This window comes from Peromyscus maniculatus, chromosome 13, assembly GCF_049852395.1.
Source record: "Peromyscus maniculatus bairdii isolate BWxNUB_F1_BW_parent chromosome 13, HU_Pman_BW_mat_3.1, whole genome shotgun sequence".
Classification (NCBI taxonomy): Eukaryota; Metazoa; Chordata; class Mammalia; order Rodentia; family Cricetidae; genus Peromyscus; species Peromyscus maniculatus.
In genome coordinates this window covers 39,273,546-39,294,770 of record NC_134864.1, presented here as the reverse complement: position 1 = coordinate 39,294,770, position 21,225 = coordinate 39,273,546, and the positions used below count along the sequence as shown (strand labels likewise).

The window sequence follows — 21,225 nt, the reverse complement described above, 5'->3', positions numbered from 1 at the left end:
CCTCCCCTAGGAACCTCTCAGGGTCTTCTCTTCATAATTTGGTTAGAGATGGGAGGGGCCGAGGAACACAACCTTTAGGGGCTCTGAGGTCAGTCTGTCCTTTCTTGAGCCCACAATAGTGCCATCTGCCGAGTCATCCCCGAGTGGTACTTCCTGGGCCCTCACAGCCTGCTGCGGAGCAGCCTGGGGACTGCAAGCAGGTTACAGGACCCACAGTGCTCTTCTTCCCTCATTTGCAATGGAGCCGTGATGAGAATGAAATTAGTGATATATATCACCCAAAGCCGGGCCTGCAAATAACAAGCGGTCAGCAGATGATAAATCTTACGACAGGTTTTGTGGCCACCTACTCTCACTGTTGGTAAAGCCGAGCTGCCCATATGCCCGAGAAGTCTCAGTGGAAGGGCTGGCATGCACAGGGTCTTGCTGTGAAGGGAAGTAGATCCAGGCTTGCTGACGAATAGTAAATGACAAAGAGGAAGCCAGGGGATACGAAGAACAGGCTATTTGGGTGGGAGTCCTCTTGCCTGGTTATTTCCCCAAAGGAACACTTGTGTTCTATTGTTGAAGCAACATGGATCTCATGTGAGTTCCTCCTGCCTCTGCCTGGGATGGATTTCTTCTGCAGCTGCATCTAATAGCCCCTTGGTGTGTGCTTTCTGTGTGGTGCACCCCAAGTCCTGAAGCCCTGACAGGAACAATCTCACTTTGCCATAGGCCTGTGAGGCAGGTTCTCTTATACCTGTTTACAGATGGGGAAACTGAGGCTTAGAGAGGTATAGACACTTCCTCAAAGGTAAGCAAGGACTTTCTGACCCAAACCCGTCTCTCTAAGAGCTCCTGACTGGGGATGCAGCTCAGTTGGTAAAGTACTTGCCAGCCCCAAGCCCTGGCTATGACCTCTCCTTTTGCAGAAACTGGGTATGACAACATGCACCTGTAATGCCAGAATTCGGGAGGCAGAGATAGGAGAACCAGAAGGTCAAGCTCATTCTCAGCTGCATAGTGATTTCTAGGCTAGTCTGGACTACATGAAACCCTGTCAAAGAAAAGGGAATGTGGGAGAGAGAGGAAAGAAGAAAGGAAAGAGAAATAAAGGCTGTTTTAGTGACTAACGGTCCGTTCTCCCAACTCCACCCTCATCTCGTCTCTGGTGCCACCACAGCAGCCCTGCTCCCTCTAGAACTGTCATTGCTCAGACATTTCCTGTGTCCCCACTTCCTTGGAGGCCCTGGTAGGTGTCTGTCTCGGGATCTGAGCTGACGTCGGTGCTGTGCCTGTACCTGGGACCACCGGCAGGCGGCCTTTGGCTCCTCTTCCCTTATAAATAGCGTAGGCAGAGATAAGTGAACGGACTGGCCGTTCAGAGTGAGATAACAGGAAAGGAAGACAGGGCTGTTTGGGCACATCCCTGGTGTGGAGGAGAACAGTACAGGCCGTCCCTTCTTCACGTCCTGCCAGGGACAGCCTCCTTATCATTGACGGGGCAGAATGCAAGAAAGGAGCTTTGGGGGGAAATGGATCTTAAGGTCGAACCATTGCTTCCTCACTCATTAGCTGTGTCACCGTGGACAAGCCAATTAACGTCTCTGACCTCATTGGTAAATGGGGATAATTCTGTAGAGTTGTTGAGAGGATTAGGGTTGAGAAAAGCATGCCAAGTACCTGGCGTAGGATGAACGCCGAGCCGGCAACTCTTATTGTAATTTATATTATGACACATCTTTGGCACTTACTGCATGCAAAGCATTGAGTCCTGGGTGGAACCAGCAGAGCTGGACAGGAGCTGCCACTCATGGAAGTGAAAAGAGGAAATCTCCAAAATCACGGGGACCTGGTACCGGGCAATGAGCTTCGAGAGGGCTGGGGACCCAGGGAGGGCATCAGGGCACTGGAAGGAGGGGTGGGGCCATGGCAGGCTAGGCTTCGTGGACAGGTGCTTGAACTATGTCGTAAAGGAGAAGGGAGCTTTAGAAGAGTTGAGAACATTCTGAATGGGAGGAATTCGGTGAACCAAGACTCAGAGGTGGAAACCATTGGCCTCTTCAGGGCCCCGATCGTCTATGAGAGTTGGGAAGAAATAGCCAGATGGTGGGGAGGGCATGGGGGGGGGGGTCACTGGGTTTAGCTGGTCTCTAGCGGACTTTCCTCAGGCTCTGCGGGAGAGGAGGCACAGGCAGCGTCCGCTGGGGTGAGAAGAGACCGGGGAGGGACCCACTCACCAAACTTTGTCAGAACTGTGACTTGGAAGTCTCAACCCCTTGCGGGGACAGGAGTGAGGGGCCTGTCACGGGGTTAGGGACCCACAAAGACAAACCTTGTGTGAGAAGAAGATATGCCAAGTGACATGCTCGAGAGGCACAGGGACCAGCGTTGGCTGCAGGAAGCACACGTCTCCTGGCGCCCTCCCCCACCCCCCCCACCCCCCCCCCCGTTCTTTCCCCTTTCCCCTCTCCCTGCAGCGGGTACTGTGCGTGTGGCCAGGCTTGAGGTTACATGAGCCGAGCCCACAAAGTATTCTCCTGATCAGCCATGTGTCCCTGTCCCTCCCCGACAGACAGGGACATACACCGCCTGGTGTTCCCCGCCGTGGGGCCTCAGCATGCCGGGGTCTATAAGAGTGTCATCGCCAACAAGTTGGGCAAAGCTGCCTGCTACGCCCATCTCTACGTCACAGGTGAGGCAAACACCCTCCCTAGCCTATGGCATCACCCAGGGGCTAGGCTGGAGGTGGTGGTGGTGGGGGCTCCATACCAGCTTCCTCTCCACTCCGGAGGGAGTAGCTGGCATTGCCCTGTGCCTGTGGCTGAGCCTCAGCCCCAGCTCCCCCAGACTAAAGGTCGCTGGTCCTGTAGAGCCCTCAGGCTCTGAAGCACCCCCACACCTCCCACCTGTGGCTTTCAGATGTGGTTCCGGGCCCTCCGGATGGCGCTCCGCAAGTGGTGGCGGTGACAGGAAGGATGGTCACGCTGACATGGAACCCACCCAGGAGTCTGGACATGGCTATCGGTGGGTCAGGGCCACACAGGTCAGAGGGTAGGGATGGGGCATGGACGGAGAAGGCTCAGGCAGAGGCACTAAAATGTCCAGGTTTTCGAGCATAGGATGGGGGAATGGGTAGAATGCAAGAAGCGGGCCCAGGAACATCCTCTGTTGTTTCTTCTCTAGACCCAGACTCTCTGACATACACTGTGCAGCACCAGGTGTTGGGCTCAGACCAGTGGACCGCACTGGTCACAGGTCTGCGGGAGCCCGCGTGGGCGGCCACGGGGCTGAAGAAGGGACTCCAGCACATCTTCCGGGTCCTCAGCACCAGCGGCAAGAGTAGCAGCAAGCCCTCGGCGCCATCGGAGCCTGTGCAGCTGGTAGAGCACGGTGAGCCCGATGCCATGGGGGTCGGTGGCGGGGGGGGGGGGGGGAGGAGGAGTCAGTGACAGAGGCTTAAAGGCTGCTCCAGACTTGGTGACTATGGCGTGGATGGTGTCGCTCGGCAGGATCCCATCCCATCAGCAGCAGTGGTCTGGGTACAAAGCTAAAGATTGGTGTTATCCGTCCTTCCTTCCTTAGCTGCTTCCTGGCTCCGCCTCTCTGAGCCTCAACTTCTCCATCTTTCATAGCTGGAGAGTTTCTCTCTAGCTCCCGCCGAGCCCCGCCAGTCCCGGAGCCCACTTACAAAATAAACACATCGACTCTCATATTATTTAAACCGCCCAGCCATTAGCTCAGGCCTACCATTGTCTAGCTCTTACTCTTATACTCAGCCCAATTCTGTTAGTCTATATGTGGCCATGTGTTCCGTGGCTTTACCTGTTGCCTCTACGTGATGCTCCCTGGACGGCAGCTGGTGTCTCTCTTTCCTGTCTTCCTGTCCTTTCCTCTCTCCTCTCTGCTAGTCCTGCCTATATATACTTCCTGCCCGGCTACTGGCCAATCAGTGTTTTATTTACCAAACAATCATCCACAGCAATCTGTAAAACTGGAACTTCAGTGGGGTGGGGGTGAAGGTGCAGAGGGTGCCCTGGCCCCAGTGCCAGCCCAGTACAAAGCCTGTGTTCTCCTCCCCCCCACCCCAGGCCCACCCCTGGAGGAGGCTCCGGCAGTGCTGGATAAACCAGACGTTGTGTACGTAGTAGAGGGCCAGCCGGCTTGCGTCACGGTCACCTTTAACCATGTGGAGGCCCAGGTTGTCTGGAGGAGGTAGGAGTCCTTACTCACCAGCCCCCCCCCACCTGTGATAGTCCCAGCCCCAACCCTGCCTGGCAAGATCACCCATCCTATCCTTCTTAGCTGCCGAGGAGCCCTCCTAGAGGCACGCGCAGGTGTCTATGAACTGAGGCAACCAGATGACGACCAGTATTGTCTTCGGATCTGCCGGGTGAGCCGCCGAGACCTGGGGGCCCTTACCTGCACCGCCCGGAACCGCCATGGCACCAAGGCCTGCTCGGTCACCTTGGAGCTGGCAGGTGGGTGACGACGTCTTAATATTGCTCCCTCTCAGGCGCGCTTCCATTGCTGGAGACTCAATTCCACGTCCTCCCTCTCATTCCTGTCCTAGTAACAATACCAGCATTAGTAATAATAAGAGTAATATACTAATATTTATTGAGAATGCATGGTAACATGTTCGGTAATAACTACACTCAGGAAGCCAAGACAGGAAGATTATGAGTTTGAGGCCACCTGGGCCACGAGTGAGGGAGGTCTAGTCTAAAAAAAAAAAAAAAAAAAAAGCCTGGACTGTAGCTCACTGTAGAGTACTCGCTTAGCACAAAGCCTTAGGTTGGATCCATAGGCGCTGACACACACTCACACACATATACACACGTATACATACACAATGTTATACATAATGTTACATGTAGTATTTAACGTCTCCTATGTGCCGGGATCAGTATGAAGAACTTCACCTACCTCGTTTAACGCATTAACCTTGTGGGATGGGGTTAGTTGTCCTTCCCGTTCTGCAAATGAGGACGCAGGGTCAAAGTGTTAGGTAACCCGGCCCAAGGTCCCAGAGTCCGATAAGTACAGGAGCTGGGTTCAAGTTCCCACGTCAGACTGCAAAGCCCTGAGTACTGTTAGCCTGTGTGCTAAAGACAGTAAGGAAACCCTGTCTTAGCTAAATCGGTATAGGAGGAGGAGCTGATTAAAAGCAAACGTCCTTGGGCTGGAGAGATGGCTCAGTGGTTAAGAGCACCAACTGTTCTTCCAGAGGTCCTGAGTTCAATTCCCAGCAACCACATTGTGGCTCACAACCACTTGTAATGAGATCTGGTGCCCTCTTCTGGCCTGCAGGGACACATGCAGGCAGAATACATAATAAATAAATAAATCGTAAAAAAAAAAAAAAAAAAAAAAAAAAAGTTGTCACCCACCGCCCAGCTCTGCGGCCCCCAGCTGCACGTCAGGACTACAAGTCTGACATGTCACTGTCACCTGTTAACCATGTGGAGGCCGAGAACCAAAGTCCCTTTCTGTCATTTCTCCTCAAAAGTCAGAGCTTCTGGGGCTGCCGTGTGCATTAAGTAGCCATTGTTTTTTTTTTTTTTTTTTTTTTTTTTTTGGTGTTTTGCTTTGTTAATTAACTCCAGGATCTGTAAGTGCCACTGAAAAACCTCAGCTCCACCTGAACTGAATGTTCTTACCTGCTGAGTGGATCCAGTCCCAGCCAAAAAACAAAGAAAGTGACATTTTTAGTTAGCACAGACAATCTATGAGCAAATGGACATTTTTCTGCTGGGAGTGGAGGGTGGGGGAGGCCAGGTGGTGGTAGCACACACCTTTAATCCCAGCACTCAGAGGCAGGTGGATCTCTGTGAGTTCGAGGCCAGCCTGACCTACAAAGCGAGGTCCAGGACAGCTGTTACCCAGAGAAACCCTGTCTCGAAAGACAAAAACAAAATCGTTGAAGTTCTCTTAAAAACCTCCAGAGTTTTGACCTTGGTAGATGCCTCCTCCCTCAGCAGACTGGGGACCAAGCTCCTAGAGGGAAGACAGCTGTGGAGGGGGTACAAGCAGCCACGGGGGTGTGAAGAGGAGGTGGGGGCCCTCCTGACCCCGGGTCGATAGGGTTTCCATTTCTGGTGTTTTGCTCATGCCCAGCTCCCACCCTGCACTTCCTACTCGGTCACCCCTCTGTCCCCAGATCACAGTATCTGCTAAGCTCGTCACTTAAGCTTGCAGTCAAATTTAGGGCTTGGAGAGGCCTGGAGCCCTGAATCCTAGCTTGCCATGGATGGTGACTGAGGGAGACTATCTTAACCGGATAGTTATACCGGATGCTCCATTCTGCTTGGCTCTGCTTAGCCATCAGTCAGGCAGGATAGATAGAAAGGCAGCCCCCTTCTCTTTAGGTCTGCCACATAATAGCCTCTTTCCCAGACCCAGAATGGCCTCTCCTGTTGTCTATATAAAGCCAAGAGGTCCCTGGGGTGGTGGCAGTCTATACCCAGCTGCTCTATTTTTTTTTTTTTCCCTTGGGGCTTGATCAATCTCACTCCTCTTAAAGCTGGGGTCCTGGAGACGCACTCAGAACGCGGGGTCTGGAATTCACAGTCTTTACAAGCCACACTGCAAAGTGTGTTTAATTCTACCATGAGAATGAGAGGCTGCTTTGCAGGACGTAACATGGCCATGTGGTTTGTGGGAGAAGGAAGCCGAGAGTTCACTCCCAGACTGTCCGGTGAATACCTGGGCAGGGCATTTTGTTCAGCTTGCCGCCATCTCCCAGAAGGTAGAAGGCTTCCTAGACGCTTTAAATGAGAGAGGAGCTTCCAGATAGAGGCGGGGGTCCTTCAGGAGCTGAATTCTAGGTTACAGCCCCAGTCTCCTGCAGGGGCCAAGTAGAGGCAGTCAGAGGCCACCAGGTGGGGTGCTGAGAAGCGCAGTCACCCACAGGGGGCAGCTCCGAGCCACACTGCACCAGCCTCCTGGTGACTGCAGGGAAGGAAGGGCTGGATAGCCAGACCAGAGCAAGGGGAAATCCAGACTTCTTTTGTGTGTGAAAATGTCCTGATTTCAAAGCCATCAGAGGAATCCTAAGGGTCCCACAAAGCAACCTGTACCAGTGACGGTGTTTCTGAGCCTTGGAAAGCACCTTTGTTAGGATTTGCAGGAAGAGCCAAGTCAGGAACTCCAGTGTCCTCAGGCATGGTGGGGTGGGGTGATGGGGTGGGGTGGGGTGGGATAGGGTGGGGTGGGGTGGGGTGGGGTGGGGGATTGTGGGAGGGTCCGGGGAGCCAGGGCCTGGTATTCTCACCATCCCGGTTGCTGATCGGGACAGGGGCTGAGGAGGCAGACGCCTGTGGTGATGACGTCCGGTCCTCTTCTGTTTGTCACAGAGGCCCCTCGGTTTGAGTCTATCATGGAAGACGTGGAGGTGGGGCCTGGAGAGACCGCCCGCTTTGCTGTGGTAGTTGAAGGGAAGCCACTGCCAGACATCATGTGGTACAAGGTGAGAGGGTGATGTAGGCTGAAGCAGCTGGCAGGGAGCCCTGGGGTTTGTGCAGTTCTGGGAGGCCTTAGAAGAGAAACATCTGGGCAGAGGTGTGGTTACAGGAGGAGGTGGGGCTCAGGGGACTAACCGAGGGTTAGGGGCTTTTTTTTTTTTTTTTTGGTTTTGGTTTTTCTGAGACACGCTTTCTCTGTGTAGCCCTGGTTGTCCTCGAACTCGCTCTGTAGGCCAGGCTGGCCTCGAACTCAAGAGATCTGCCTGCCTCTGCTTCCCGAGTGCTGGGATTAAAGGCGTGCGCCACCACTGCCTGGCACTGGTTAGGGGTTATTAACAAGAGATAAGGGAGACGCTGGTTCTGGTCCCCGGGGTCAGAGGAACTGAACGGAGACAGAGTGGGGCTTGACAGGCAGGCGCCTGGTCGTCAGGTCCAGATGAAGAAGAAGGCTGTCTGGTGTAGAGGGAAAACTGACTCCCCGACGGCAGTAAGGTCAGACCTAGGCTGCAGGTGACACCCACTTCTGCAGGATGAGGTGCTGCTGGCCGAGAGCAATCACGTGAGCTTCGTGTATGAGGAGAACGAGTGTTCGCTGGTGGTGCTCAGTGCAGGAACCGAGGATGGAGGCGTCTATACCTGCACAGCCCGGAACCTGGCCGGCGAAGTCTCCTGCAAGGCAGAGCTGTCTGTGCATTCAGGTGGGTTAGTGTTTGGGGGAGAAGTTCAGGACAGGCAGGACCCTGCCCTTCATTTCTTACCACCCCAGGCCCCTAGTTCCAGCACCTGACTGAGTGCCAGCATTCCGCCCTTGGTCTTTTGAATCTGTCCCATGTGCCTTGTCTCTATGTGGCCCCCTTCCCGACACGGGAACATCTGCCTCCTCCCCAGCTCAGACAACTATGGAGGTCGAGGGGGTTGGAGAGGATGAGGAGCCCCGAGGAAGAAGACTGAGCGACTACTACGACATCCACCAAGAGATCGGCAGGTATGGGGCAAGGAAGAGCCGGCACCAGAGACCGACTGAAGGAGGCCGCTGGGTCTGAGGGCCAGGGAAGGTGGAGGGTCGGCGCTGCAGTGACAGCCGTGTCCTGTCACCCCGTGTCATCCAGGGGTGCCTTCTCCTACCTGCGGCGTGTGGTGGAACGGAGCTCCGGCCTGGAGTTCGCAGCCAAGTTCATCCCCAGCCAGGCCAAGCCCAAGGCATCAGCGAGACGCGAAGCCCGGTTGCTGGCCCGACTCCAGCATGACTGTGTGCTCTACTTCCACGAGGCCTTCGAGAGGCGCCGGGGACTTGTCATTGTCACCGAGCTGTATCCTGGGACAATATTGGGGGGGGGGGGAACGACGATGATAAAGACTGTCCTTCATCAAGGCAGATGGGGAACATGTTTTGCCCTTTGCAAAGTGGTCCTTTGAGCTAGGCTGTAACCGGGGTGGGATCTAGCTCATCCAGCATGCTTGAAGCCCTGCACCACATAAGAGTGAGTGCTGAGGCTCACACCTGTGACCCCCCAGGACTGGGGAGGTAGCTCAGAAGTTTATGGTCACTTTTGTCTACATAGCCCAGTCCAGGCTGCATCAGACCCTTAAAAAACAATGGACCTGTTGACAGTTGGGATGAATGATGAATCTGGGGACATCTGTGACAATCATTTCTAGATCTTTTGTTTAAAAAACTAAACAAAACCAACAAGAAAAACTTAAGTTCATGCCAGGCACGGTGGTGTATGCCTTTAATTCCAGCTGTCAAGAGATAGAGACAAGTGGATCTCTTTGAGTTCCAGGCCAGCCTAGTCTACAAAGAGAGTTCCGGAACAGGTAGGGCTACGTAATGAGACCTTGTCTCAAAAAAAAAAAAAAAAAAGTGTTAAGTTCACATAGCATTTAGCAGTATATGCCTGGCAATAAATACTGCATGGATTTTACACTTAGCATATACTCAGTCCTCATGGATATCTACCCAGTAGAATTTCATCCTTAGTTTCTGGCTGATGGAAGAGGCATAAAGAGGTTAAATAGTGTATTCTAAGGCCCTACAGCTAGCAAACACCGTATGTTTTTATCACAGGGTCCAATGTATCTACACATATGACAGGCCCCTGCTTCAGGTGAGAACCCACACCTCGTTTCCTTACGAGGACTCTTTTCACAAAGCCACACCTTTCTCTCAATGTGCTAAGCAAAGGCACCTTGAGCTAGCAACGCTGGCGGTTGGCTTCACCCTCCTGGAGCAGGGGGACTGTGACCTGAACACCAGCCTCTCAGTCTGCATTGTTCAAGGCCAGACCGCAGCACAATGACACATAATTTCATTACACGGACCTCCGGGTTACTCTCAAATACAGTTGAGGAGTTTCCTCTCTAGTCGACGAGATTTTACTGTAACGTGAACCCTATAAAATGTTCCATAGGCCAGGAGAGGAACGGTCACCTTCATTTCACTCTGGGAGGAAACCTATGCTCAGAAAGGGTCAGGGAGTTGCCTGGGAGTCCAAATTCAAGCAGGTCTCCCATGTGCATAACCTGATGCCAGGAAAGGGGAACATAGTGTCTGGACCTGCCTGTCTGTGTCAGATACGCTTTGTGGGGAAGGAGGGCCCTGGGCTCAGTTCTGAGGCCGGGCCGACCAGTTAGGAGTTAGTGCCTGACGCTTCTCCTTGACCTACGACACAGTTGTACAGAAGAGCTTCTAGAGCGCATGGCCAGGAAGCCCACCGTGTGTGAGTCTGAGGTGAGGGCAGTGGGCGGCAGGGGCCGGCTTGCACACCACCTGTGTGAACTCTAAGAATGATGGGTGGGTCCTGTGAGTGCCATTCGTGCCCACCAGGAAGCCAGGGGTGGCGGTGGAGAGCACACAGCCCCTCAGACAGCAGGAGTCCCCATCCCACCAGACAAGCCTTGCTCTGTCTTTTGTAAACAACAGCAGACATATTCCGGACCCCAACTCCGTGGCTTCCCCGTTTTCCTCACATGTACATTCTACAAAAACTACCGAGACTTTCATCTCACTGTATGGCCGGGCAAACTGTCTACTGCACAGTTCTGTTTATATAATATAAATCACGATCCTCGTTACGTGTACTGTGCCCCAACTCGTACAAATGTGTGTGGCAAATGGCGACCCTGAGACTTAGCATCCCTCATCCCGTGTGGTGGGCTACAGATGAGCTTTCAACGACCCACCTGAAGGTCACTGCCCAGGCATGGCCTGACCTCTCGCCACACCCCTGGTGATGCTCAAACAGAATGCCCCCCCCCCCACCTCCACGGACTCTGTCCCCTGTTTCCGCAGACCCGGGCCTATATGCGGCAAGTGCTGGAAGGAATATGTTACCTGCATCAGAGCCGTGTGCTTCACCTTGATGTCAAGGTGAGGAGGGACGTGGAGAACAGTCAGGAGGTGGGGGGGCTGTCATGTCCGGTGCTCGCCCTTAATCAGCCTCCATGCTTTGGTTACAGCCCGAGAACCTGCTGGTTTGGGATGGTGCAGGGGGTGAAGAGCAGGTGCGCATCTGTGACTTCGGGAACGCCCAGGAGCTCACTCCAGGGGAGCCCCAGTACTGTCAGTATGGCACTCCAGAGTTTGTCGCACCTGAGATTGTCAACCAGAGCCCCGTGTCTGGAGTCACTGACATCTGGTAATGCTGCCCATGCTGGCCATGCTGGGGACTTGCTCACTGGCTGGGAAGAGCTTCGGGAAACTGGGGTTCTGATAGCCAGTGGGTGGCGTTGCTCCTGAGGTTTCTCTTCCTGCCCATCTCCTTCCTGTTCATCATTCAGGGCTAACCCAGCCCTCTGGGCCTCAGCTCTGTAGCCCTCAGCTTCCAGCTTCCTTAGGGCTGGGCCTCCCCCAAGTAAGACTGGTATAAGCTTATTGGTCCTCAGACTTCTGGGGTTCTTCAGCCAACCCTGCCATGGCCCCTGACTTTGGGTTGAGTTCCTCCCTGAAGTAGGTACCTGCTATGCGGCATTCCCCGGGAGGACCCATCCTTTTCAGAGTGTGGTGGTGGAGAGATCGACTCATTTCTGGCTGGAGTGAGCTGGCCTCTCACCCATACTTCTGGTTTCCCACAGGCCCGTGGGTGTCGTTGCCTTCCTCTGGTAAGGACCCCTCTGCAGTCTCCTACTGGTCTCCCGATTGGGCCACCCCTACCATTTACACTGCCCACAGCCCACTCCCGTCTCTTCCACATATACTGCTCCTTCCCCCACTTAAGGGCTTTCACATGCATGAGGCTGCTTACCCTGGTTGGCATGTCCCAGTTCCATAAGAGGTGGGCATACTGGATCCACAGAGGCCCGTAGGCTTAGCACCATTTTGGCAGGGAACTTCCTGGTCCTAGGAGGTCCAGGGCATGGCCTAGAAGGAGATATGTCTCCTTATGGGAAAGCCACACTGCGGGAGGAACAGAACTTGTTCTCCAAAGCACAGTCAACCAGCTCCCAAGGTCTCCCTAACCCTCTGAGGACCTCAGGGGGCAGCGGGACAATAATCTGAAAACTCTGGCTTCCCGTCCAGATTTGCCCAGCCTCTGATGTCCCCACATCCTTAGGCCTCCCCTTGTTCCTGGTCCCCTGTCACCAGCATTGCATTTCACCTTAGCCTCCGCCTCTTACCATACCTACCCCTGACCCTGCCTACCTCTCACCATAGCCTACTCTCTCCCTGCAGTTTGACGGGCATCTCCCCGTTTGTGGGGGAGAACGATCGGACAACACTGATGAACATCCGAAACTACAACGTGGCCTTTGAGGAGACCACATTCCTGAGTCTGAGCAGGGAGGCCCGGGGCTTCCTCATCAAAGTGCTGGTGCAGGATCGACTGTGAGTAGACCTCTTCCCTGCAGAGACCCGCCCTCAAACCACATGCGTACTCCTACCAAGCCTCTGCCCTTAGACACGCAACTCCCTGCTCTTTTTCTTTTTTCTTTTTTTTTTCTTGTAGCATTTTTAGGATTTACTTTGAATTTTATTTATTTATTTATTTATTTATTTATTTATTTATTTATTTATTTATTTTATTTATTTATTTATTTCAAGGCATAGTTTCTCTGTGTAGCCCTGGCTGTCCTGGAACTCACTTTGTAGACCAGGCTGGCCTCAAACTCACAGAGATCCACCTGCCTCTGCTTCCGGATTACTGGGATTAAAGGCGTGGTGTTCACCACTATTGCCCGGCTAGTTTGTATTATTTTTAATTTTGTGTGTGTGTGCATGTGTACCTGAGTGTGTTATGTGCATATGAGCAATGGTATCTGTGGAGACCAGAGGCATCAGACTTCCTGGAGATGGAGTTATAGACAGGGCTCTGATCAGATCCCTTGGAAGAGCAGCATGTGCTTCTGACCACTGAACTATCCTTCTAGCCTTAAATCCCTAGTTCTTAGGAGGTCCCATTTTCTCAACCATTCATAAATGGATGCATGATAAATCATTACTTCTCATTCCTTTACAGGAGACCTACTGCAGAAGAGACACTGGAACATCCCTGGTTCAAAGTGAGTCTAGTCCTACCAAGTATGGTACAGAGATGGAGGGGAAGAAAATGTTACTAATGGCTCCATTTACAGAGCAGCATTATGTGTGATAACTATCATACCCATTTTTTAAAGTTTTTTTTTTTTTTTTGGTTTTTCGAGACAGAGTTTCTCTGTGTAGCTTTGTGCCTTTCCTGGAACTCGCTTTGGAGACCAGGCTGGCCTCAAACTCACAGAGATCCTCCTGCCTCTGCCTCCCAAGTGCTGGGATTAAAGGCGTGCGCCACCGCCTGGCTAAAGGGTTTTTTTTTATTATGTATACAGCGTTCTGCCTGCATGTATGCTTGCAGGCCACAAGAGGGCACCAGATCTCATTACAGATGGTTGTGAGCCACCATGTGGTTACTGGGAATTGAACTTAGGACCTCTGGAAGAACAGTCAGTGCTCTTAACCTCTGAGCCATCTCTCCAGCCCCTATGATATGCATTTTATGTACATGTGACCTATTATCCTCACAATGGACCTGTAAAAATTGTAGTATTGCTCCCATTTTATTAATAAGGTAACGGAGGCCCAAGTCAATGATCAAGTTGGAGTGGCTAGACTCTAAGCATAGCTCCTCTTTTACTCTGGTGGATCTTCTTCAGGGTTTTCACTGGCGCTCAAGACCAATAGAGGCCTAAGTCCCTCCCTTTTGTGTGCCCACCTCTGTCCTGGGTTGGTTCCACACACTAGTGGCTGGTTGGCCTGGCTCACTCACTTATTATGAAGGTCAGAGGGTCAGAGTTCTCCTTTTCAAGCCCCAGCATCCTGGGGCTAGGCACTGGCAGAGAGGCAGTCAGCAAGTGAGTCCAGAAAAGTCATCTCAATAAACTTGCCATTGGATGAGGCCATATAGCTCAGTGGCAGACTGCTCAATTAGCACGTTCAAGGCCCCGAGCTCGGTGCCCATCATCCTACAAAACAAAATACTCGTCATTGGGCACAGTGCTGGGTCATCTGAAGACAAGCCATTCTAACAACCCTTGAAGTAAGAGTTTCCTTCCTTGGACCAAAATCAAGTGGCACCCAGTGAGGTGGGTGGGGTGTTGCAGGGCAGCCTTGGTAGTCTGGGCCACCAGGACGGCAGATGTCTGGGATGCTTGTCATACATACAGCTGGGGACCACCAGGGTACCCACGCAGTACGCCAGGGCAAGCCACCCTCAGGTACTGCTCATCACCTGCTTCTCCCCTTACAGTCAAATGATTTGTCTCAGGTGTGTCTCTGGCCTGCCACTAGTCACAGGGACAAGACCCCCAGGAACCCATACTTCTTGCCCCAAGCCCCACAGTTGACTTTGTCTCTCAGAATGGTCGGGGGTTGACAGAGTGCGGTCCCTCGGGCCCTCTTTTCTGGGTTTGCAGACAGAAGCAAAGGGTGCAGAGGTGAGCACGGATCACCTGAAGCTCTTCCTGTCACGGAGGAGGTGGCAGGTGAGTGTGTCTGTCCTTTCCGCACTAATTTCCTCCCACACAGCGCCCCCTCCATGTGATTTCCCCCACCTCCCACTCCAGCCTGAGCTGCCTTCCCGTCGCCATATTTCTTGCCCCCAGAGTTGAAAAGGGCCTGGGAGCCAGTTAGGCCTCTGGGTCTTTCCGGTCTGACCTCAGTACTTTGATTGCAGCGCTCCCAGATCAGCTACAAGTGCCACCTGGTGCTGCGCCCCATTCCAGAGCTGCTGCGGGCTCCCCCGGAGCGGGTGTGGGTGGCCATGCCTAGAAGACCACCCCCGAGTGGGGGACTTTCATCTTCATCAGACTCGGAAGAGGAAGAGTTGGAAGAACTTCCTTCGGTGCCCCGCCCCCTGCAGCCCGAGTTCTCAGGTTCCCGGGTATCCCTCACCGACATCCCCACTGAAGATGAGGCTCTGGGGACCCCGGACGCTGGGGCTGCCACTCCCATGGACTGGCAAGAACAGGGAAGGGCTCCCTCTAAGGACCAGGAGGCCCCCAGCCCTGAGGCACTCCCCTCTCCAGGCCAGGAGCCCCCAGATGGGCCTGGCCCCAGGCGGCCGGAGCTCCGCAGGGGCAGCTCTGCTGAGAGCGCCCTGCCCCGGGTCGGGTCGCGGGAGCCGGGCCGGAGCCTGCACAAGGCGGCATCTGTGGAGCTGCCGCAGCGTAGGAGCCCCAGCCCGGGTGCCACCCGCCTGACTCGGGGAGGCCTGGGCGAGGGCGAGTATGCCCAGAGGCTGCAGGCCCTGCGTCAGAGGCTGCTGCGGGGGGGTCCCGAGGATGGCAAGGTCAGCGGCCTCAGGGGCCCCCTGCTGGAGAGCCTGGGGGGCCGGGCCCGGGATCCCAGGATGGCGCGGGCTGCCTCCAGCGAGGCTGCACCCCACCACCAGCCCCCTCCCGAGTCTCGGGGCCTGCAAAAGAGCAGCAGCTTCTCTCAGGGTGAGGCAGAGCCCCGAGGTCGGCACCGCCGCGCGGGGGCACCCCTCGAAATACCGGTAGCCAGGCTTGGGGCTCGCAGGCTGCAGGAGTCTCCCTCTTTGTCTGCCCTTAGTGAGGCCCAGCCACCCAGCCCTGCGAGGCCCAGCGTGCCCAAACCCAGTATCACCAAGACCCCAGAACCTCCCGCTGCCACACCCAGAGACTCTCCCCAGCCCCCCGCACCTCAGCCTGCCCCAGAGAAGGTCCCAGAGCCCAAACCAGAGCCAGTCCGAGCTGCCAAAGCAGCACAGCCCACGTTGGTTCTGCAAATGCCAGTGCAGCCTCTCACCCCCTATGCTCAGATCATGCAGTCCCTCCAGCTGTCCAGTCCCACCCAGACCCCACAGGGCCCCGCTGTGCCTCCATCAGAGCCCAAGCCCCACGCGGCTGTGTTTGCCAGGGTGGCCTCCCCACCTCCCGGGGCCTCCGATAAGCGCGTGCCTTCGGCCAGAACCCCCCCAGCGCTAGCCGAGAAAGCCCGAGTCCCCACGGTGCCCCCCAGGCCAGGCAGCAGCCTCAGCAGCAGCATCGAGAACCTGGAATCAGAGGCTGTGTTCGAGGCTAAGTTCAAGCGCAGCCGCGAATCGCCACTGTCCCGGGGCCTGCGGCTACTGAGCCGCTCGCGCTCGGAGGAGCGCGGTCCCTTCCGTGGGGCGGAGGACGATGGCATCTACCGTCCCAGCCCGGCGGGAACTCCGCTGGAGCTGGTGCGACGGCCCGAGCGCTCGCGCTCTGTGCAGGACCTCAGGGTAGCGGGAGAGCCTGGCCTCGTGCGCCGCCTTTCGCTGTCCCTGTCGCAGAAGCTGCGGAGGACCCCTCCCGGGCAACGACACCCGGCCTGGGAGTCCCGCAGTGGAGACGGCGAGAGCTCCGAGGGTGGTAGCTCAGCGCGGGGCTCCCCGGTGCTGGCGGTGCGCAGGAGACTCAGCTCCACCCTGGAGCGTCTGTCCAGCCGTTTGCAGCGCAGCGGCAGCAGCGAGGACTCCGGGGGCGCCTCGGGTCGCAGCACACCGCTCTTCGGACGGCTGCGCAGGGCTACTTCGGAAGGGGAGAGCCTGCGACGCCTCGGTGTTCCACACAATCAGCTGGCTTCTCAGGCTGGTGCCGCCACACCTTCTGCTGAGTCGCTGGGCTCAGAGGCCAGCGGCACATCGGGGTCCTCGGGTAAGGAGGGGATTAGGTGAGACGTGGGTGTGGGGTGCTGGAGATGGCTCTGAAAGGAGAAGGGGGCTCCAGAGGCCGGAAGGGTGGCACTGGCAGGGGCTAGAGAGAGAGAGAGAGAGAGGAGGAAGGTGGAGAGGCAGAGACTAAGAAGGGAACAGGCAGAGGAGAGGACAAGGTGTTTTTTGTTGTTGTTGTTGTTGTTTTTGTTTTTTTAAACTTTGAGAGCTCCAGGGATGTGGGTGCTGGCTGGTAGTGTCTACACAGGAGCTCATGCGTCTGGGTCTGTCTGTACAGCTCCAGGGGAGAGTCGAAGCCGGCACCGGTGGGGCTTTTCCAGGCTGCGCAAGAACAAGGGCTTATCGCAGCCAGACCTCTCCGCCAGTGTCCAAGAGGACTTAGGTCACCAATATGTGCCCAGTGAATCAGGTAAGAAGCCTCTCGGGTTGCTCTCCTGGCTGCGTGAGGAGAGTGTTTCATCACGGGGAGCTTGGGCAGCCATGGAAGAGGCCTCGAGTTAGGAAAACAACAATGATAATTACAGTAGCAGCTGCCATTAATTAGCAACGGCAAGTGTCCTATTAAGCATGTCACAAAGGCTGTCTTGTTTAACAGCACCGCGTTCTTTAGAAAGATGATCTTCAGCAGCCTAGTTTACCGGTGAGGAAGCAGGCTCAGTGAAGTGATGCTGAGGAGCTTGTCCAAGTCAGATCTAATAAAAAGAGCAGCCACAGCCCAGAAGCATCTCCAGGTCACTCTGCTGAGGCCTTTGTTTGGTTGGCCTTATGTCGCTTGTGAGACCTTGGAAGGTTTCTGCATCTGGGTGTTTTGGGGTTTTTTGTTTGTTTGTTTGTTTTTGGTTTTTCGAGACAGGGTTTCTTTTGTGTAGTTTTGGTGCCTGTCCTGGATCTCGCTCTGTAGACAACCAGGCTGGCCTCGAACTCACAGAGATCCGCCTGCCTCTGCCTCCCAAGTGCTGGGATTAAAGGCGTGCGCCACCACCGCCCGGCCCTGGGTGTGCTTTTGAAGCAGCTCAAAATCCTGCTTTTGTGCACCCAGAGCCCCAGAGTGTGTGCCCTCAAAGACACACTTTTGTCTCCCAGCTTGGACGTCTCCCTCAATTCTCTGCAACTCTGAACTCCTGGCTGCCTCTCCTCATCACCCACAAGGCACATCTTCGGGGAAAAGTAGCCCTCCGGCTTTTTTTTTTTTTTTTTTTTTTCTTTTGCTGGAGTAGAGGCCTGCCATATGCCCTAGTCTATTTCTTGCTCAAGCATCCTTAGGGCTGCAGGGAGGGAGGTATTCTCCACCTGGTGTCCTTTCACCTGGAAAAGAGGAGGCCAGACCACTGGGGTAGTCGGGAGGAAGCCACCAGGCAAAGCTGTACACATGAATTTTAGAAGCTGTCCGCTCTTATTCTGGCCCAGGTTTGGACTAAACTGCTCAGCCCGGGTCTGACCTTCCCTTTGCCTCAGCTGGCTTGCTGGAGAGGACTGTTCCTGAGCCCTAGTTGGGACTGTTACTGGTCCAGTCTCAGTGAGTGGCAGGGAGGGAAGACCAGCTGGCTGGGAGAATGGAAAGGAGAGAGATGGAGGAGAGCGTGGCAGTGAAATGTGGCATGGCTAAGCCCTTCCCACCTGGGGTCTCCATGTGGCTAGTGCAGCTGGCTCCCTGCTCAGCTGTGCCCTCTGACCTCATCTCCCCGCAGGAAGAAGCCTTTCCCACTTGATCACCTGGGGCTGGTCCTGGGGGATGAGATTAGGACTGGCTGGGCCCGGCCAGGGTCCTCTTTCACCTCTTCTCCTGGCCTGTTCTTCTCCCTCCTTGGTACCCCAACTAGGCCTGAGTGCAGCGGCTGATGAGGCTATTCCCAATACACTGGAGGATGAGGTTAGGACCCCTCCTCGGGGAGCAATAGACTACAGTGAGGAGAGACACACTCTTCATGTGCTCCTGCTGAATTCCAGATCCCTCCTGGGTCTTCAGATCCTGCTTTCCCAGGAGTCTTTAGCTCTCTTTCCTGGGGTGAAGAAAATAGCCCCTCCAACCCCCGTGATCCAAACCAGATTGGATCTTAAGGAACAAGCCGAGGGATCACAATCTCAAATCATCATGCCCCTGAGGAAACTCCAGCCCAGCAGGGCTGGCACAGAACTCCAAGCCTCTTGCCTTGGGCAAGGTCACCAGCCAGTGTCCTTCCTGCTTTGCTCAAACAATCCCTTTTTCTAGGCTCGACTCCTGGCTTCTCTGCTGGCTGTGTTAACAAGAAAATAGTAACAGCCTCAAGAAAAGCTAACTAACGTTTGGGAGTACTTCCTTCACACCAGACATGCGCCAGCTCTCCATGTGTCTCCCTTAGATTCTCACAGGGAACCTTCCCCACACCCAAGCTTGACTGGGCTCAGTCTCTCAATTCACAGATCAGAAGTGGAGCCTCTGAAGGCACATGTGACTTGCTCAGGGTCCTGTAGTCTCTGTTCTGCTCTCTCAGAATCTCTTTTTAGTGGCCTGATTTGAGTATGCAATAGTTGGAATGTCAGGAGCCTCCCCTATCTCCCAGGGAGGCAGAGAGACAGCCTTCCAGGGACTGCCCATAGGGGGCGCTGGCTTCCGGTCTCTCAAGACTAGTTTTAGTTGGTTGCTTGGTTGGTTGGTTGTTTTTTGTCTTTTTGAGACTGGGTCTCTCAAGTGTAGCTCTGGCTGTCCCGGAATGCACTATGTAAACCCAGCTGACCTCAAACTCACAGAGATCCTCCTGCCACTGCCTCCCAAGTGCTGGAATTAAAGGTGTGTGCCACCATGGGCCAGTCTTTTCTACATTTACATTTATGTAGTGTGTGTGTGTATGTGTGTGTGTGTGTGTGTGTGTGTGTGTGTGTGTGTGTGTACAAGAATCATGTGCCTGCCATGGCATGCGTGTGGAAGACAGAGAACAACCTTCAGAGTGTGTTTTTTCCTTCCATCATGTGGCTCTCTTCAGCTGAACTCAGGTCATAAGGCTTGTGTGTGTGCCACAAGACCGCACGTTCTGATCACAGATTCTGCATGCAGCCCAGGGTAGCTCAGGTCACTGAGTCTTCTCCTTTCCCTTCCCCGCTTGCCCTGCGGTGGCCCAGAGGGAGTTTAAATTACAGGGTTTTAACTGCTATCATTTTTCAAAAAAACGTGTTTGTTTTTATTTTAACAAATGCTCGTAGAATGCTTAGCGCTGGTCTCAGCTCTGAGTGATTTACAAAAGTGAGGTTTGCCCCGAGCATCTTCAACCGTGAGTCAAGGAGAAGGTGGTTCTACATGTGCTGAGGGCCCGGAGGAGGTGACGCTTACCAAAAGAAAATTCTTGAAGGCACGGCGTGAAGTTCTACTCCCCGCTGGGAGGAAAGAACCGTTGACTATGTTCCCTGCGGGCCGGGCCCTGTCCCACCGGGGCTCACATGCGTCTGTCCCTCCCTCCCTTGGCAGCAAGCAGCCAGGGCCCTGAGTTGTCTCTTTTCCTTCAGATTTCCCCCCAGTCTTCCACATTAAACTCAAGGACCAGGTGCTGCTGGAGGGGGAAGCAACCACCCTGCTCTGCCTCCCGGCAGCCTGCCCGGCACCCCGTATCTCCTGGATGAAAGGTAAGTAGCTTGCATCTTCCGCAGAGACAGAGACAGACGGGGAGGCAGGAGGTGACAAGTGGCTCCCAGGGAACCAGCATGGGAGAGGCTAGGCCGCAGGGAGGCAGGAGTAAAGGTCAGGTGTGAGAAACCTGACTTTACCCGGCTTCCAACCCCCCGCCCCTCCCCCCATGCCTCCTTGTCCCCAGATAAGCAGTCCCTGAGGTCAGAACCCTCCATGGTCATTGTGTCCTGCAAAGATGGACGGCAGCTGCTGAGCATACCCCGGGCTGGCAAGCGGCATGCTGGGCTCTATGAGTGCTCAGCTACCAACGTCTTGGGCAGCATTACCAGCTCCTGCACCGTGTCTGTGGCCCGTGAGTTGGGGGGGGTGGGCAGGGCCCCTGCCACAGAGATGAGGAGGTGGGGTGGAGCTTGCTGAACCCTTGGCTGGGGGGGGGGGCCTCTCCTTCTCCTTCCAGGCATCCCAGGAAAACTAGCTCCTCCAGAGGTGCCGCAGACCTACCACGATACAGCGCTGGTGCTGTGGAAGCCGGGAGACAGCCGGGCGCCTTGCACATACACTCTGGAGCGGCGGGTAGATGGTGAGGCCAAGGCGGGGTGAGGGGGTGGGGTGGGGTGGGGGGGAAGGAGGCAGCCAGTGGCAGGCCAGGGGTTGGGGGAGGGGCGCTGCTTGGGAAGGCCAGTGTCTTCTCTAGATGGAGGGGCATCTTCTCTGGGCTCTTGATAGATAGCACGGAGAGCTAAAGCCTGTCCCTTCTGAGGCCTTAACCCTCCCTCCCTGTGCCCTCTGCAGGGGAATCTGCCTGGCACCCTGTAAGCTCAGGCATCCTCGACTGTTACTACAATGTAACACACCTGCCTGTGGGTGTGACTGTGAGGTTCCGCGTGGCCTGTTCCAACCGTGCTGGGCAGGGGCCCTTTAGCAACCCTTCTGAGAAGGTCCTCATCAGAGGCGGTCAAGGTCAGTGGAAGGTGTAGGGTGCTAGTGGCAGAGCCCAGGAACCCCCCCCCCCGCCTCCCGGCCCCCCCATTCCTCGCCATCCCATCCC

General features: G+C 54.9%; 1 protein-coding gene across 15 annotated transcripts in view; it reads left to right on the top strand.

Annotated features, from left to right (window-relative positions):
- Speg (striated muscle enriched protein kinase) overlaps positions 1 to 21,225 on the top strand; it is a 58,503-nt gene that overhangs the window by 32,941 nt on the left and 4,337 nt on the right. For 14 of the 15 annotated variants that reach the window (XM_076549999.1, XM_016009990.3, XM_076549997.1 and 11 more), the window contains 22 exons: positions 2,558 to 2,677; positions 2,905 to 3,009; positions 3,169 to 3,375; positions 4,074 to 4,197; positions 4,288 to 4,463; positions 7,341 to 7,453; positions 7,978 to 8,146; positions 8,337 to 8,433; positions 8,558 to 8,758; positions 10,122 to 10,179; positions 10,741 to 10,818; positions 10,908 to 11,086; positions 11,523 to 11,549; positions 12,121 to 12,273; positions 12,905 to 12,947; positions 14,334 to 14,402; positions 14,594 to 16,562; positions 16,857 to 16,988; positions 20,057 to 20,173; positions 20,362 to 20,529; positions 20,635 to 20,757; positions 20,970 to 21,137. In XM_076549999.1, the coding sequence (XP_076406114.1) occupies positions 2,558 to 2,677; positions 2,905 to 3,009; positions 3,169 to 3,375; positions 4,074 to 4,197; positions 4,288 to 4,463; positions 7,341 to 7,453; positions 7,978 to 8,146; positions 8,337 to 8,433; positions 8,558 to 8,758; positions 10,122 to 10,179; positions 10,741 to 10,818; positions 10,908 to 11,086; positions 11,523 to 11,549; positions 12,121 to 12,273; positions 12,905 to 12,947; positions 14,334 to 14,402; positions 14,594 to 16,562; positions 16,857 to 16,988; positions 20,057 to 20,173; positions 20,362 to 20,529; positions 20,635 to 20,757; positions 20,970 to 21,137 (4,596 nt within the window). Of the gene's footprint in view, positions 1 to 2,557; positions 2,678 to 2,904; positions 3,010 to 3,168; positions 3,376 to 4,073; positions 4,198 to 4,287; positions 4,464 to 7,340; positions 7,454 to 7,977; positions 8,147 to 8,336; positions 8,434 to 8,557; positions 8,759 to 10,121; positions 10,180 to 10,740; positions 10,819 to 10,907; positions 11,087 to 11,522; positions 11,550 to 12,120; positions 12,274 to 12,904; positions 12,948 to 14,333; positions 14,403 to 14,593; positions 16,563 to 16,856; positions 16,989 to 20,056; positions 20,174 to 20,361; positions 20,530 to 20,634; positions 20,758 to 20,969; positions 21,138 to 21,225 lie in introns of those variants that run through there. The other variant, XM_076550006.1, reaches the window with a different exon arrangement.